Source organism: Pygocentrus nattereri, chromosome 9 (assembly GCF_015220715.1).
Source record: "Pygocentrus nattereri isolate fPygNat1 chromosome 9, fPygNat1.pri, whole genome shotgun sequence".
Lineage (NCBI taxonomy): Eukaryota > Metazoa > Chordata > Actinopteri > Characiformes > Serrasalmidae > Pygocentrus > Pygocentrus nattereri.
The window spans coordinates 44,152,585-44,170,017 of record NC_051219.1 but is presented as its reverse complement, the minus strand read 5'-3'; the positions used below and the strand labels follow the sequence as shown (position 1 = coordinate 44,170,017).

The window sequence follows — 17,433 nt, the reverse complement described above, 5'->3', positions numbered from 1 at the left end:
TCGGATGATTATCTGGATTGTTTGGAAGTAGCACTGGTTCCAGGGACAAATACAGCACTATGTAAAAGTTAAAGACCACCCTTTCATTTATTCCATTTCCAGTCAAAAGGCAACAATATTCCGTTTTTCAGGGTTTCTCAGTCTTCACTCTGTTATTCCAGCTTCCATTCTTTCCGGGAGACTCGCTTTCAGTTGTTCGTAGGAATCTGCAGAGATGTTTGTCCGCATTCCACGTTTTTCCAAAGTTCAGTCTGTCTGCTTCTCTTCTTATCTCCAAATATTCCCACGCAATCAATGACGTTGGAAGTCTGGGACATCTTTGTTTTCAGTAATAACTTTGCATCCTTTCACACCAATTTCCTTCCCACAGTGGACAAGTACATGGGATTTTTCAGGTCTGAAGGAAAAGCGAAGCTTGATTTTTTTTACTCTCTTAAGTATGAAAGTTGCTGTTTATCTGATGGTGATCGTATCGGTGATCCACCGGGTCTTGCATGGTTGTTAGAAGTCCCATTTTCTATGTTCTGTCTATAAATTAAGTTCAGAAACTCTGGAGTATCTTATATCTAATCTCCTCAGAAGTACCTCCTGAATAGCCTATAACTCTTCAGGGCTTTTTTGACTGAAAATGAAGTAAATGAAGACTCTCTGACTTTGCGCAGTATTAAAACTTGCTTTAGATGGTGATAATAAGCACTACACTGAAGGAGCATGCATGGATGCTTCTCTCAGATTTAGACATTTGACCCTGAGCTGAGCTTTTCTGCTGATAACTCATCGCTAGATTAACCCCATTAGGATGGCGCTGTAATGTAGCTTGTGGCACCTACTGTCCTGTCGTTAATTTGTCCGTAAGTGTTGAAGACTAACCTGTGCATAATCTTTGCTGTGCTTCTTTATGGTCTTACAACACTATCAATGTTCCTGGAAATAATACAGTACTGTATGTATAGATCACATACACCGACCAGGCGTAACATCATGACCACCTCCTCGTTTCTACGCTCACTGTCCACTTTATCAGCTCCACTTACTGTATAGCTGCTCTCTGTAGTTCTACAGTTACAGACTGTAGTCCATCTGTTTCTCTGATACTCTGTTACCCTGTTCTTCAGTGGTCAGGACCCCCATGGACCCTCACAGAGCAGGTACTGTTTGGGTGGTGGATCATTCTCAGCACTGCAGTGACACTGACGTGGTGGTGGTGCGTTAGTGTGTGTTGCGCTGGTCTGAGTGGATCAGAGAGTTTTTAAACACCTCAGTGTCGCTGCTGGACTCAGAATAGCCCACCAACCAAAAATATCCAGCCAACAGCGTCCTGTGACCACTGATGAAGGACGAGAGGATGACCAGCACAAACCGTGCAGCAGCAGATGAGCTGTCGTCTCTGACTTTACATCTACAAGGTGGGCCGACAAGGTAGGAGTGTCTAATAGAGTGGACAGTGAGTGGACACAGTGTTTAAAAACTCCAGCAGCACTGCTGTGTCTGATCCACTCACGCCAGCACAACACACACTAACACACCTCCACTACATCAGTGTTACTGCAGTGCTGAGAATGACCCACCACCCAAACAGTACCTGCTCTGTGAGGGTCCATGGGGGTCCTGACCACTGAAGAACAGGGTAACAGAGTATCAGAGAAACAGATGGACTACAGTCTGTAACTGTAGAACTACAGAGTGCAGCTATACAGTAAGTGGAGCTGATAAAGTGGACAGTGAGAGTAGAAACGAGGAGGTGGTCATGATGTCACGCCTGATTGGCGTATCACAACAGCAGTCCGATCAACCGAAGAAGCTGCTTGGACAAGTTAAAGTGGAATTCTTCTCAGCAAGGGCCCATCACCAGTCTTTTTATTACTCATGACATTAATTTATGTTTTCCTCTGTATTGCTTGCAGTAATGTGGCTCCTTCTAGTAAAGCCCTGCAGGTACTGACAAATTAACCATTAGTGTAGTTCAAGCTCTTAACCTGACAATACTACTGCACACAGGATCTCCTGCTTTGGGCTGGGCGACCACCAGATCCTTTTCTTCCCCCTAAATGCCTAGAAAAATGATTGACATTGTATATTTGTGCTGTGTTTGGATAGAAATAAAGAGAAAAGTTTGTGTGGAAATTGCTTTTCAAATGCCTGTAAATCCCTGAATCCCAGTAAAGCACAAAACGTTAGGCACGCCAGAGGAATTTCACTCGGATAACTTCAGCATGCGCTGTTCGTGCGGACTTCCAATGCTTTGTGTATTTCCTTGTTGCTGTTAATAGCCATCAGGTGCATTAATAATGGGCCACTGCGCGCCAACAGGTTGCCCTCCTGACTGTTTTCCTTTCGAATGTTCTTAACTTTTTATTTATTTATTTATTTATCTTGTGTCCGATTGGCTGCTGACGGCTGGATTTATGTGAAGACCAAATTTCCATAAATGAGGTTCCACCCCGTTTCTGAAGGCCTCCGGTTCCCCGGAATGTTGTTCTAGTTTACACTGACAATTCCCGACGTACGAGTCTTATTTACAGTGTGCTCGTTATTTTAGGAACTTTGTGTGGTGGTGAAAGTTCCACATTGCTTCTCTGTAAATCATGCTTCGGAGGTGTTTTGAGCTCTTGACTGTTGATCATGTCACATTAACATTGTCATGTTTAGCTGCGCTTTTGTATTGTAAATAGAGACGTTGTAAACACCCGTGTGCATCCCAAGCGGTTGAAATGGAGCAAAGGTGCATTTGTGAAAGCTGTCCTGTAATAAAGTTGTGAGAAAGACCAGCTTTGCCGGTTCTGGTGTAGTTTTAATCGGAGGTTTGGGGGTAAGCGCTCACTGCACGCTGTCAGCCTTGCAGGCGTAGAGGAGAGTGAGGCACAGCCTAACATGGTGTGAGATGCAACGTGGATGTTCGAGACAGTTAAGCAGCTTCATGCTCCTGTAGGAACGTCATCAGTGAGTGTTGGCAGCAGTCGGACAGAGTGACCCAGAAACAAACACTCAACAGACTCTCAGTAACACGGCAGAAACAAATGAGGGTTAGGATTAGGGCCAGGGTGAGGGTTAGGATTAGGGCCAGGGTGAGGGTTAGGATTAGGTTTTGGGTTGAGGTTAAGGTTAGAATTAGGGCTAGGGTGAGGGTTAGGATTAGGTTTTGGGTTGAGGTTAAGGTTAGAGTTAGGATTAGGGCCAGGGTGAGGGTTAGGATTAGGGCCAGGGTGAGGGTTAGGATTAGGTTTTGGGTTGAGGTTAAGGTTAGAGTTAGGATTAGGGCCAAGGTGAGGGTTAGGATTAGATTTTGGATTGAGGTTAAGGTTAGAATTAGGATCAGGGCCAGGGTAAGGGTTAGGATTAGATTTTGGGTTGAGGTTAAGGTTAGAGCTAGGATTAGGGCCAGGGTGAGGGTTAGGATTAGATTTTGGATTGAGGTTAAGGTTAGAGTTAGGATTAGGGCCAGGGTGAGGGTTAGGATTAGGTTTTGGATTGAGGTTAAGGTTAGAGTTAGGATTAGGGCCAGGGTAAGGGTTAGCATTAGATTTTGGGTTGAGGTTAAGGTTAGGATTAGGGCCAGGGTAAGGGTTAGGATTAGATTTTGGGTTGAGGTTAAGGTTAGGATTAGGGCCAGGGTAAGGGTTAGGATTAGGTTTTGGGTTGAGGTTAAGGTTAGAGTTAGGATTAGGGCCAGGGTAAGGGTTAGGATTAGATTTTGGGTTGAGGTTAAGGTTAGAGTTAGGATTAGGGCCAGGGTGAGGGTTAGGATTAGGGCCAGGGTGAGGGTTAGCATTAGATTTTGGGTTGAGGTTAAGGTTAGGATTAGGGCCAGGGTGAGGGTTAGGATTAGGGCCAGGGTGAGGGTTAGCATTAGATTTTGGGTTGAGGTTAAGGTTAGGATTAGGGCCAGGGTGAGGGTTAGGATTAGGGCCAGGGTGAGGGTTAGCATTAGATTTTGGGTTGAGGTTAAGGTTAGGATTAGGGCCAGGGTGAGGGTTAGGATTAGATTTTGGGTTGAGGTTAAGGTTAGGATTAGGGCCAGGGTGAGGGTTAGGATTAGATTTTGGGTTGAGGTTAAGGTTAGAGTTAGGATTAGGGCCAGGGTGAGGGTTAGCATTAGATTTTGGGTTGAGGTTAAGGTTAGAGTTAGGGCCAGGGTGAGGGTTAGGATTAGATTTTGGGTTGAGGTTAAGGTTAGAGTTAGGATTAGGGCCAGGGTGAGGGTTAGGATTAGATTTTGGGTTGAGGTTAAGGTTAGAGTTAGGATTAGGGCCAGGGTGAGGGTTAGGATTAGATTTTGGGTTGAGGTTAAGGTTAGAGTTAGGATTAGGGCCAGGGTGAGGGTTAGCATTAGATTTTGGGTTGAGGTTAAGGTTAGAGTTAGGGCCAGGGTGAGGGTTAGGATTAGATTTTGGGTTGAGGTTAAGGTTAGAGTTAGGATTAGGGCCAGGGTGAGGGTTAGGATTAGATTTTGGGTTGAGGTTAAGGTTAGAGTTAGGATTAGGGCCAGGGTGAGGGTTAGGATTAGATTTTGGGTTGAGGTTAAGGTTAGGATTAGGGCCAGGGTGAGGGTTAGGATTAGGGCCAGGGTGAGGGTTAGCATTAGATTTTGGGTTGAGGTTAAGGTTAGGATTAGGGCCAGGGTGAGGGTTAGCATTAGATTTTGGGTTGAGGTTAAGGTTAACAGAAAATCTACAGGATATTTACTTCAGTGTCTTCAGACGCTTCACTACTACTTCACTGATGTGCTGCTGATGTGCTGCTGATGACCTGTTAGGAGTTCATTAATCATCTACAAAGGACCACTCCAAATAAAAAATATATGGCTGTAATATTTCTTCAGATTTATTTAACATGATCATCATGCTTGTTGTATTTAACTACTGTTCTACTACTCTTTAACAAAAGGTTCATTTCTTCGGATAAAGGGTGACATTCTTGAAATGCCCGATGGAAAATTATCCAGTCAGGACTTTTTTCACTGTGGTATGTAGGAAGGTACCCATCCAGGGTGTATCCTGCCTTCCGCCCGATGACTGCTGGGATAGGCTCCAGCATCCCCCCGCGACCCTGACGGAGAAGTGGCTTAGAAAATGGATGGATGGATGTAGGAAGGTACAGTAAAGAGAACTTTCCCACTAGTTAGGCCTTCAGAAGCTGGTCTGTCAGGTTAACCACCGACTTAATTAGGAAGTGACAGTGAAATCAACCAATCAGCCTTTAATTTCCAATTGGTGAGACTAATGAAAAACATCTCCTTAGGCCAGAGGTCCTTAATTAAAATTCAAGGTCCAGTTAGAGAAAATTTCCTCAGGCAAAGGTTCGGAATATCATAACGTCTGACCTGCATCGTGACTCAGAGCCATATACTGTTTACTGAAGTAGCTGATTAGGAATATCAACATCTTATACAGTCGACAGCTGATCAGATCAAATAAAGTCCAGTTCGGTCAGATTTCAACAACATTTACTGAACATCAGATCAAATAAAGTCCAGTTCGGTCAGATTTCAACAACATTTACTGAACATCAGATCAAATAAAGTCCAGTTCGGTCAGATTTCAACAACATTTACTGAACATCAGATCAAATAAAGTCCAGTTCGGTCAGATTTCAACAACATTTACTGAACATCAGATCAAATAAAGTCCAGTTCGGTCAGATTTCAACAACATTTACTGAACATCAGATCAAATAAAGTCCAGTTCGGTCAGATTTCAACAACATTTACTGAACATCAGATCAAATAAAGTCCAGTTCGGTCAGATTTCACCACCATTTACTGAACATCAGATCAAATAAAGTCCAGTTCGGTCAGATTTCACCAACATTTACTGAACATCAGATCAAATAAAGTCCAGTTCGGTCAGATTTCAACAACATTTACTGAACATCAGATCAAATAAAGTCCAGTTCGGTCAGATTTCAACAACATTTACCGTTACTCTTTTTAGATCATGTCATGTGGAATAACTTAGGGCGATGGAGGACCTTCCCTCTCCCTCCATCACCCAGCATGATTCTAGCCAGTGCAGGCATCTGTTCTCCTTCCTGCGTGGTGACATTGCATTAGCAGGAGATCAAAAAGATGTGAAGGCTGGCTTCACATGACTCAGCCTTCACCCTCCCAGCATTGGTCATACTGCGTATTCTGGGAGACCTAGGTAGTGGATGGAGATAAACGGGGGAGAAAATGGAAAAATACCAAAAAAGCCCATAAATTGTATTTGTAGTTGGAAAGCTCATCTGATTCTGTAAGGGTCCAGCCTGCGTTCCTGGCCACCAGCAGAGGGCGACTGCGGCAAGGTGCCATAACTTCAGGGAACTCCAATTCCCAGAAGCCCTCAGGCGAATTAGGCCCAACCTGGCACACCTGTGGACTCCTCTACTGAAGGCCGTGGCAGCGCTTTGTCACACCTTTGTAGAGGGGTGACCGGTATGATACTCAGCCCAGGTGGGTGTTTAAACAGAAAGTAAGGAAAAGAAAAGAGGGCTGGAAAAAGTTGTTTGCTCCCCTAAGAGCAAACAGGTGAAACATAAAGCTGACCTTCCCCTTAGAATCACAGAGTGTTTTTTGTTTTCTGATGATCTTTTATTTCACTTTTCTATGTCAGCCTTTGTTTGAGCGCTGCGATCAGCGTCCCCTTTATTTGCCCTTTTCCTACCTTTTTACTTCCCGTTCCTTGAAGTACCACTCAGTACATTGCCGGTTCAAGTCTGGCCCTGAGCCACCTCAACTCCAATGTGCATAATCATCCTATTCAGACTCCATCACCTCAATAAATTCATTTAAGACCTTTTCTTCTCTGCACGTGGGTCCGCCTCAATGCCATCCCATAACAGGTTCAAGCAACATAAACTGTATTAACTGTGTTTTGCATCATTTTACTAAGGTGGAGCAAGGAGGCGGAAGCATACGCTGAGATAAGCAAGTTTTATTTTGGGCAAATCCAGGGTCGTAGTCGGAACAGTCCAAGGTTACGTGGCCAACACGGATAAAACGATAGGCAGACATAACTCAAAGACCATAAAACAGGGGCTATGAGAGAAACACTATAAACATACAGACAGCACTTAAAACAGCGTATACATACATACAAACAATGAGCACAAACACCAACGAAACCAAGAGGCAAACACAGGGCTTAAATACAAGAGGGATCACAAGACACAGGTGGAAAACAGGTGAAAACAGTCAGCAGACTTACAAAACAAGGGGGCAGGACGGTGAAAAACAAAACAACGAAACACGTGGACGATGGAAGTAAACAAGGCCCATGGGGGAGTGGGAGGAAGCAGTCATGACACACACTGCTTTCTCAATCTGTACCAAATGAAACGCTTGTTTGTTTTCTGTGAACTCTGTTTGATCTGGATGTGTAAAATCCTCGTGCCTGTGTTCCACATTAAACGCAGACCGTATCGGCTGTATTGTTCCAGTGGAGAGAAGGAGGTTGAGCTGAGTTTACCATGTAAGGAATCCGCAGTGTCCCTCACCACGCATAGTGGGATCAAAGCGCCAGGCTGTCACTCAGAGCCACAACTGCCCTGAGATAGGGTCGTCTGACACTCTGCCATGTCTAAAATCAGCTCAAACACAGAGATTAAATATCAGCAAACCTGCACAGCCTCTGCGTGAGGCTTTATATGAGTCTGTCAGCTACCATCTCACACCCTCTCACATCGCACCACAACAACATTCAGAAATGTTTTATTTATACATACACCCATCAGGCATAACGTTCTGACCACCTCCTCGTTTCTACGCTCACTGTCCACCTTATCAGCTCCACTTACTGTATAGCTGCACTTTGTAGTTCTACAGTTACAGACTGTAGTCCATCTGTTTCTCTGATACTCTGTTCTTCAGTGGTCAGGACCCCCATGGACCCTCACAGAGCAGGTGCTATTTGGGTGGTGGGTCATTCTCAGCACTGCAGTGACACCGACATCGTGGTGGCGTGTTAGTGTGTGTTGTGCTGGTATGAGTGGATCAGACACAGCTGAAATTTACACAAAGTTTGGTATTTTGTAATGTATTTCAAGTTATGTCAAAAGCTGAAAAACATTAATATATATATATATTGGTCCTAATAATGACGTAAATAAATATGCTGGACTGTTTAAGTGCATTCAAGCATGTGTTCCAATCACTACGCATCACTAACCTAAATTAGATGTGCCACTGATGCACGTTAGAGACTATTTTTGGGAACAATGTCACTTCCAGAGAGTGAGGGTCAGATCACTGGGACTCAAAGGAGGACAACAGGGGTCCTGCTGGGCTTCTCGGGTTCATGTGCTGTATTTATCACTCCAAATGCTTTTAGGGATGTTTTAGGGATGCTTGTGTGCCACAACAAAACGGCCACTTCTTAAAATCCAGGTCAGGTAAAGCACAGAAATAAGTAAACCTCTTTTAAAGGTATCTGAGTTGGTCAAGCAGCATCCACACAAATCAGAGTCGATTTGATTAGCAAATCACAAAATCAGACGAAATCAAGAAGTACATTCAAAAAACCTGCTAGATACCAGTAGATACTGAGTTAACTGACTAACCGGAACTTAATACAGAGAACGCCTATGTCTTACGTTCTACTGACTCACCAAATCGATATTAGAAGATTATTCTTAGAAAATTACATTATTCAATTTTTAAAAATGACAATAAAGAACATGGAGAAATAAAGGAATTGCAGGAATAACAACAATAAACAGTTTAATAGAAATTAACAGCAGATTGATTATTGTTACAACCCTGTTTTCAAAAAAGTTGGGACACTGTGCAAAATGTAAATAAAAACAAAATGCAATGATGTGCAAATCATTTAAACCCTATATTTAATTGAAATAGTGTAAAGACAACAAATCAAATGGTGAAACTGAGAAATTTTATTGTTTTTTGGAAAGAGTATGTGCTCATTTCTGGGGTCTGTTTACCGCTGAGTTTCATCTCCTCTTCTTTAACAGCTCTGTCAGTGTTTGGGAACTGAGGAGATGCTGCTGTAGCTTTGAAAGTGAAATGGTTTCTGTTCTTGTCTGATTCAGGATTTCAGCTGATCAGCAGTTTCAGGGGCTCATTTGTTGTGTTTTTCATTTCATAATGTGCCAGATGTTCTCAGTGGTGACCGGTCTGGACTGCAGGCAGGTCAGTTTAGCACCTGGACTCTTAATACGGAGCAGTGCTGCTGTAATACATGCAGAATGTGGTTTGACATCATCTTGCTGAAATAATCAAGGCCTTCCCTGAAAAAGACGTCGTCTGGACGGAAGCAGATGTTGATAAAACATGTTTATATCATTCAGCTTTAATGGAGCCTTCACAGATGAGCACGTCACCCAGGCCATGAGCACTAATGCCCCCCTAAACCATCATGAATACTGGCTTTAGAACTGAGCACTGATAACAAGCTGAGTGGTCTTCAGCCCGGAGGACACAGTGCCCATGATTTCCTAAAGAATTTCAAACGTTGATTCGTCAGACCGCCGGACACTTTTCCACTTCCCCTCAGTCCATTGTAAATGAGCTCGGGCCCAGAGAAGGTGGCAGCGTTTCTGGATCCTGTTTATATTTGGGCTCTTCTTTGTATTTTAGAGGTTTAACAGCGTTTGTGGATGCAGTGATGAACTGTGTTCACAGTTGTATTACAGAGTCGGACCAAATCGGCTGTCGGTCAGATGTGGTCTTAACAGTGTCCGTTTTCTGTTTGTGGCAAAGTAAGAAGTAAAAACGTTCAAATGGCCTGAGTGTCTCCTACAGCTGTCAAAGCCGTTGCTTAGCAACAGCGTCTCAGTGTAGTGATAGTGTTTGTGAAAAACCAGTGATGTTATGGTGAAATAACAGCACAGATAGAACGCCTCTCAACCAGTCAGCTCGCATGGCCGGAACTAACTGTTGTACATCATGGGTGGGTGTATTTATGGCGCCTATAATCCAAACCCCTTCCTCCTTTTTCGCTTCTCACTCTTTAGTAGGGCTTAACTGATGTGAACATTTTGTGGCCAGTGCTGAAACCAATTTTAACAGGTTTTCAACTTTTAGGGGAAATGTGTTAAACTCAAACAACTTAAATAATATAAACATTGCAGAGGTTCAGGGTGGAGCAGCCACTTACCAGCTTTCCCAGGGGCACAACCCATAATTAGTGGCTGTATTGTTGGGAGAAAATGAGTTCAAATCCCAGGAAAGCCACAAGAAAAAGGCCAGTCATTATCAACTTTCTTTTTCCTTTTCCACAGATACCATTAAAACCACAGGTCACTGTATAAGCCAGTGTTAGCAGTCTCTGTGTCCTGTCCAGCCCTCCTGAGCTGCTGTCGTGTGGATCTGTGAGCTCTGTGTCATGGCTGAGCGTTAACAGGCTGGTGTAAAGCGCGGTCTGAGCGCCGTGCCAGGCTGGATTGGATTTGCATGCTTCTCTGATTTCAGTGCTGCTGCGCTGGCTGTAGTTTAAACGCTTTGCTTGTTTTGTTCTACAGGGGCTTTTCAGGGCTGAGCTGACGATCCTGAGCACTGCTCCAGCCACCTGTCTCACCCTCCGCTCAGAATATCCCCCAGCTGTGTGAGAGAGTGTGTGTGTGTGTGTGTGTGTGTGTATATGTGTGTGTGTGTGTGTGTGGAGGGGTGGTGGTGATGGAAAATGGTTGGGGGGTTTTATGTGAGAGGGGGTTTCCCCTGCACACATTCACAGTGTCTGAGAACCTTCAATCAAACTGAAGCCAGAGCTGACCAGCACTAAAATGTGAGTAACCTTTTTCTTGCACTTCGACATTTTTGCGTTCATCATATTAATGCACTGACAAGTTGTTTTCAGCCAGCTGGATGACAGTGATGATTATTAGGGTTGTAAAAATGCATGGATGAATGGTGCAATGTGCCGATTCAGCTGCATCAGTTGCTTTTGGACGATCTAATCCGTTCTATTAATATTCCTTAAATGTTTGGATAAACCAAAATTCTCAGGATGTTCTTCATCATGCATATGAAATGCATTTAACGAGTTGTTCATGGTTAAATGAAAGTTAAATGTAAAGAGACAGTCAGAGGAAAGCTTGCTGCACTGATATCGTATTCTATATACTCTTGTTTAATAGTTGCATCAGTCACATTTGTGCATTTAATGCAAAAAAATGAATGTAAGTCAATGAAACCAGATGTTTATTCTAGTGATTTTGGGTCATTTCTGTTGGTCCATTCGTCATGACATTCACACACGAAGTAAAGTGCTTTCAAATAATGTCATAAACCAAAAACTACAGAAATGCAGATAGGAGGTTTTGTTCTGACGGCAGTGAATAAAAAGAAAGCCTAATTAAATTGTGGTGAAATTATATTTCATGATATACTGACTACTGTTCTGTAGAATCTTATGCTTAACTCTGCCATTTTTCTGCTGATTTTAATGCATGTAGTTTACTGTATAGGGTGAGTCGAAAGTCACAGGACACCGTTTTTATCTTATTTGATTTTTTATTTTATTATGGACTTTTATCTCTGGGGTCATCTCAAACAAACTGTGTATGCTGAGAAAATCCGCAACAAACACCACCTTCAGCACCGCATCGTGGAGGCTTGTGACCGCATAAGGTAAAACGGTGTCCTGTGACTTTTGACTCACCCTGGATTGCGGAAAAACTAAACATAAAACATCAAATTTGCCATCATTTTTGCACAGGCCACATTTGACGCACAGTAGTTGTGCATTAAAACGTGGTGAAAATGGTCAGAGTCATCTGCACCCACATGATGCGTACATGAATGGTGGTGGACACTGATGTTGTGGACATCGTCCTCCATCCTGGACAGAAACGCAGATCACCTCACAAACAGCAAGGTTAGAGTTTTATTAAGGTTCAGTTAGAAATGCTTTAAAGCATTAAGCTGCTTGAGTAGGCTTCTGTTGCCAAGCAACCATGGAGCACTGAATGAGGACATATTATATATAACGTGACATATATGTGGACTGGAGGTCAGGGAACCAGCCCTGTGACTGGAAGGTCGCCGGTTCGATCCCCAGAGCTGACAGTCCATGACTGAGGTGCCCTTGAGCAAGACACCTAACCCCCCAACTGCTCCCCAGGCGCTGTGGATAGGGCTGCCCACCGCTCCGGGCAAGTGTGCTCACTGCCCCCTAGTGTGTGTGTGTGTGTGTGTGTGTGTGTGGTGGAGTTAAATGCGGAGGTGAAATTTCCCCATTGTGGGACTAATAAGGGTCAACTGATGTTAATCTTAATAAACACGTCATAATATAACGGAAACCTTTCTCTAACCCATCTTTTTGGGACATAAGGTTGTGTTTGCCTTGATTAACATATTAGGAAAAAAAATATAACTTATAAAATGTGCTATAATTTTTGCATAAGCCACATTTTATTTTTTCCCCCAGTTTGTTGAACTGGAACTTGTTGAACCGTTATCGTGCGTGCAGAGTGGGAGATCTCTAGGTTTAAGACTTTTCCTGTATGAGCGTCTAACGAGGTTTATTGCGTGAGCGGAAAGGATGTTCATAAGTGTCTCTCTATAAGTAGCACCATGTCTGGCCCTGGTAACCCAACACCAGCAGGGTAGAGAGGTCACTGTATTCATCCATGCTGGAGTTTTACGGTCTAATAATACACATGTACTATTTACTTTTCTGTATTTGTTCCATCACGTAAGCAAGTGTATTTATATGTCCAGTGAACTTATATGTGCAGTGAACATAGGATATTAATGCTGTATGCTTACCGTCCACTTTATTAGAAACACCTACCTTGTACTTCCACTGACCACTTAATGGGGTCTGTCTGTCTTATAGGTCCGCTATAAAGGTGTGGAACTCCAATGTCCTTCCTATTGTCATGTATAATTTGTCAGGCACCCTCTACCATTCATCACTGGTCAGTTTCTGACCCTATTTGGGTAGTGGACCATTCTCTTAACAGGGCTGATATAGTAGTGGTGCTGGTGGGAGTGTATCAGGCACAGCAGTGTTGTTCGGGTCACTGCTGGGATTAATGTGGTCCACCCCAAGAAATGTCCAGCCAGGAGCCATCTGTGGTCAAAAAGTGAGCATTGATGGTAAGGCAAGGCAAGTTTAGTTATATGGCACCTCCTTTCAAACACTGATGTCATTCAAAGTGCTTCACAAATGAGAAAATTCAGAGTCAGAGTTGGTTAAAAAAGGTAAAGTAAGCACAAATAGAAACACATAATTAAAAATAACAATAAAAACAGGATTAAAACAATAAATTTAAAAGGGAAAATCAGTTTAAATAATCAAAATAAAAACAAAGTTAGATTCAGATGAAGGGCTAAAAGATGGAAAACACTAAATGTGGATCAGCAGATCTACAGTCTCGACTAGCTGGACCTGCCTGTTTCTAATACAGTGCAGTTTGGTACTAAACGGCAGTTACAGCACATTCAAAGATGAGAACTGTCCCACAGGAACCAACCGGACTGCACAAAGCTTAGAATTTTCTCTGAGTGAGAAAATCAAAAACACTTGTTCTGTGGAGGTTTTGTCTTACTAACTGGCCTATTTCACCTTAGCAAAGATATAATCATTCTAAAAATATCAATCAACACATTGGCAGACTGCTCGAGTCTACAACCCCCTTTCTAAATAAGCTGGGATGCTGTGCAGAATGTAAATAAAAACAGAATGCAGTGGGTAAATATCTTCAATAAACAATAACATTTCTCAGTTTCAACATTTGCTGTTGTCTTCGTCCTTTTTTTCAATGAAATTTAGGGTTTTAATGACTTGCACATCATGGCACTTTGCTTTTATTTACATTTTGCACAGCATCCCAACTTTTTGGCAACGGGATTGTACATCCTGGTGCCCTTACTGGTGATATGTAGTGCTTAGTGTCTTTTTCCTCACTTAGAAGAGCAAAGGATTCACTAAATTGACTTTAGAAGCGAGAGTTAAGACAGAGACAACACCAGAGCCGGTTTATGAGGAGTCTGGCCACTTCCTATTTCCCTCATTATATCAAACTGTTAAACAGCAGAGGGCACCCGCGAGTGAGTCCTCAATGAATGGGAGCGAATGGAGCTGAACAGCTAAAACGAGCAGTTAAAATAGTTTCTAATTACTCACCCAGAACTTTCCTTAAATTTCAGAAAGTAGAAGTACGTATTTCACTAAATAAGCAGAGAAAACTCACCAATATATTTCCTTTTTTCTACTACAAACGGGTTTGGGACAGCAGGACACTAACGTTACTGCTACTGAGTGCTGATTGGTTGGTGAGCGGAGCAGCTCATTGGCTGTTAGTGCTCACAGACATCATGAACGCACTTCATGGCGCCGTTTTAGACTCGTATAACATCAATTTTATGCTGTTCAGCAAATGATTGAATTCTTTTACATTCAAATGTTTCAGCATTTATAAATGATGATTTTACTCAAACGCTCCATATCAACCCATTCATTTCGTCCTCACTCGGGAGCGCCCTCTAGCTTCTGAGAAACCGGAATACATTGCAGCATGGAAATTTTCTCTGGCAGCACCCTCAAGTACCATTATATCCTGTTGGTACCATCTTGACAAGGTACCAAATACCATAAAGCTGGAACCTTCAGTACTGGACTGATATCCTGCTTTAAATGTCCTATTATTATAATAAGATGCATTGATTATGCAAATGCGTCTGCGTCCAAAACAGGTCTCGTGCTGAGAGAGTTCCTACCTTAAATGAACTGACTTGCTATGAACATCTGGAGCCGGATAAGACAGAGGAGCATGAGGACCCGAGAGAGTACTGCTATGGTCAGTAATTATCCTTAATAGGATTCCACCATTCACGAAGCCATCATAAGCACAAATGTATTGTTCTTTGCATGCAATGCAAATAAGCAGCTGGGTTATCGGGAGGTCATGAGTTTGATCCCCGGTGATGCCACAGTCATCTGTGGTCAGGAGTTCAAGACAGCACAACTGGCCTTAGTCTGTGAATGGATAGGATGACCCTCCCTCTCTTTGCGTCACTCAGCGCAGTGCTATCCATTGCAGGCTGCTCTAAGTGACCACAAGAGAATTGGCAGGTAATGTTTTCCTTGAATATGTTGAGCTATTCAGTGACGTGTCTGGCTTCACAGGCTCTGAGGAAGCATGTTCTGGCCTTCACCTTCCTACCATTGGTAGTGTTACGTGATTGGGAGAGACCTAGCTAGTGGGTGAAACTGGCACCCATCACTCACTGCAGAATCAAAAGCCCAGGGGGTATGGCTGGATCTGATCCAGCTCCGCCCATGTCTTCTTTTCATTGGTCTAAAATCATTGCCTTTCTATTGGTCTAGTGTTGGACTAGTATGTAGGATATATCTAGTATATATATATGCAGTATATATCTAGTATATGGTTAGTGTAGTGGGTAACACCTTTGCCTTCTACGCTGTGGACTGGGGTTCAAGCACCCTACACTATACCAATAAGAGTCCTTGGGCAAGACTCCTAACACCGCCTTGGCCTACCTGTTTAAAAATGATCCAATTGTAAGTCGCTCTGGATAAGAGCGTCAGCCAAATGCCGTAAATGTAAATGTAGTATGTGTCGCTTATGTTTTCCGCCCATGCCTTTTTTCATTGGTCCACCCTGTCGTGTTTTTCTCTGTGGGAAACCTGGAGGTGATGCTGGTGTGTTTGTTCACACTCCGTAAAGTCTGTAAACACTGGAATGCACATATGACCAGTCAAAATAACCCACATCACTGTTTTATCAACTAAATCCTGGAATTTCATAATAAAAACTATATAATTACTTTTTTTACACTTAAAAGGATTTGGTATTACTGCCACACGTTTCCATGAGTCTAATATAAATGACTCAATGTAACTGAAAAAAATCATTAAATGTTATATATATAAATATAAATGTTGTATATATTTTATTTTACTTAGCTACTTTGTGTAGAGTGATTATCTGAGCCTCACCACAAGCATTTCAATGCATAAATATCCTGACAAGTTGTGCAAATGACAAATAAACTTGAAACTGAAACTGAAACTGAAACTGACGTGGGAGGAGCTGGATCAGATCCAGCCGTTCTGCAGCAACGACAATCTCGAAACTGGACAAGAACAAATTGGAGGAAAATTAAACTGTGGAAAAATGCCCAAATAAATAAATAGATCAAATAAGCAACAGGACACAGTGAAGCTGCTTGACTCTTGTGTCTGCTCTGTCTTAAGGTGGGTACCATCCCGTACAAGAGGGAGATGTTTTTAACAAGAGATACAAGGTTCTGTCCAAACTCGGCTGGGGCTACTTCGCTACTGTGTGGCTCTGTGTGGACCTCAGGTATGTAGTGTCAATGGTGTTCACCAGGGGTCATCAGCTCCAGTTGAGTTTAGTTTGTTATATTGTGTAATATTCTGTAACCCAGTGTTACATCAACCATACAAGTTTTGGGTCATTCTACAGAAACGTCCACTTTTGTGTCTCTGGCGTTTACAGATATATTACACTTGAAAAACATGTAAGTGTTACAGTTTATTTATAGATTAAAATAAAACAAATTTATTTAGATTAAAATAAAAAATTAAAATTTAGATTAAACTTCTTGAGTCTCAATTTATCAATATTGGTTTTTAAATCAATCATCTAGAACTCCAAGCACCACAGAAGAGCTTGTCCTCACAGTCGAGTGTGAAGGCTGAGGCCGTATTTTGAAGTAAAAAACGTGTTTTTCTGCAATTTTAACTGCAATGATTTATACATCACTATGAAATATATGATTTAAATAACAAAGAAAACAAATTAATATTATAAAATATGTAATGAATAAGTTCCCCAGGAGTCGTGTCGCTGGTGTGACTGCGTAACAAAAAACTCTTATTTTGAAATAAAAGTCACGCCGATGACGTCACTCGACCTCCTTCGACCTGTTTTCTGAGGATCTATGGAGAAAAGCTCGTGGTGAGTCCACTGTATCTCTCAGCTCTCGGAGATCTTCTCATTCAGCTCATGATCTCATATGAAGCTTTTTAGCTGACGTCACTGGTGTGACCGACTTTATTCTGAGGTCATTGTGAAAAAATAGAAACACAAATGGATTAAATTCCATATTTTAGTGGACGTTCCCTGATGGACAGCGTGTGGTTTGATGTTCTGTAAAATGCACTGATCATTAAAAACGTCTCTGGTGTTTCCTTTATTATGTGGAACACCGATGACGACCAGTAACACCAGTGACTCCTATGGAGAGACGGAGAAGTGGACGTTTCTGTAGAATGACCCTTTTACAGAATTCATGATTTTATGCTGTTTTCATGTTTTTGTTCATGAATATTCGCTCAATATAACAACAACAATCGGCAGATACGTTCCTGTGACACCAACCAGTCCTGCTAGCCTAGCGTCTGATGTATAGGCTAATAAATACTAAAAAATATCAAGCTGGTGCCCCTGCAACTAATCTCAGTCTAATCTGTCTGAACTCAGTCTGATCTCAGTCTGATGTCA

General features: G+C 42.4%; 1 protein-coding gene across 1 annotated transcript in view; it reads left to right on the top strand.

Moving 5' to 3' along the window:
• The first annotated feature begins 10,468 nt into the window (after positions 1-10,468).
• The window catches only part of si:ch211-220i18.4 (SRSF protein kinase 3), a 15,735-nt gene continuing 8,770 nt past the window's right edge, over positions 10,469-17,433 (top strand). Inside the window, exons 1-3 of the mRNA XM_037541176.1 lie at positions 10,469-10,718; positions 14,636-14,739; positions 16,161-16,269. Coding sequence (XP_037397073.1) covers positions 10,717-10,718; positions 14,636-14,739; positions 16,161-16,269 — 215 coding nt within the window. The 5' untranslated portion in view covers positions 10,469-10,716. The remainder of the gene's footprint in view (positions 10,719-14,635; positions 14,740-16,160; positions 16,270-17,433) is intronic.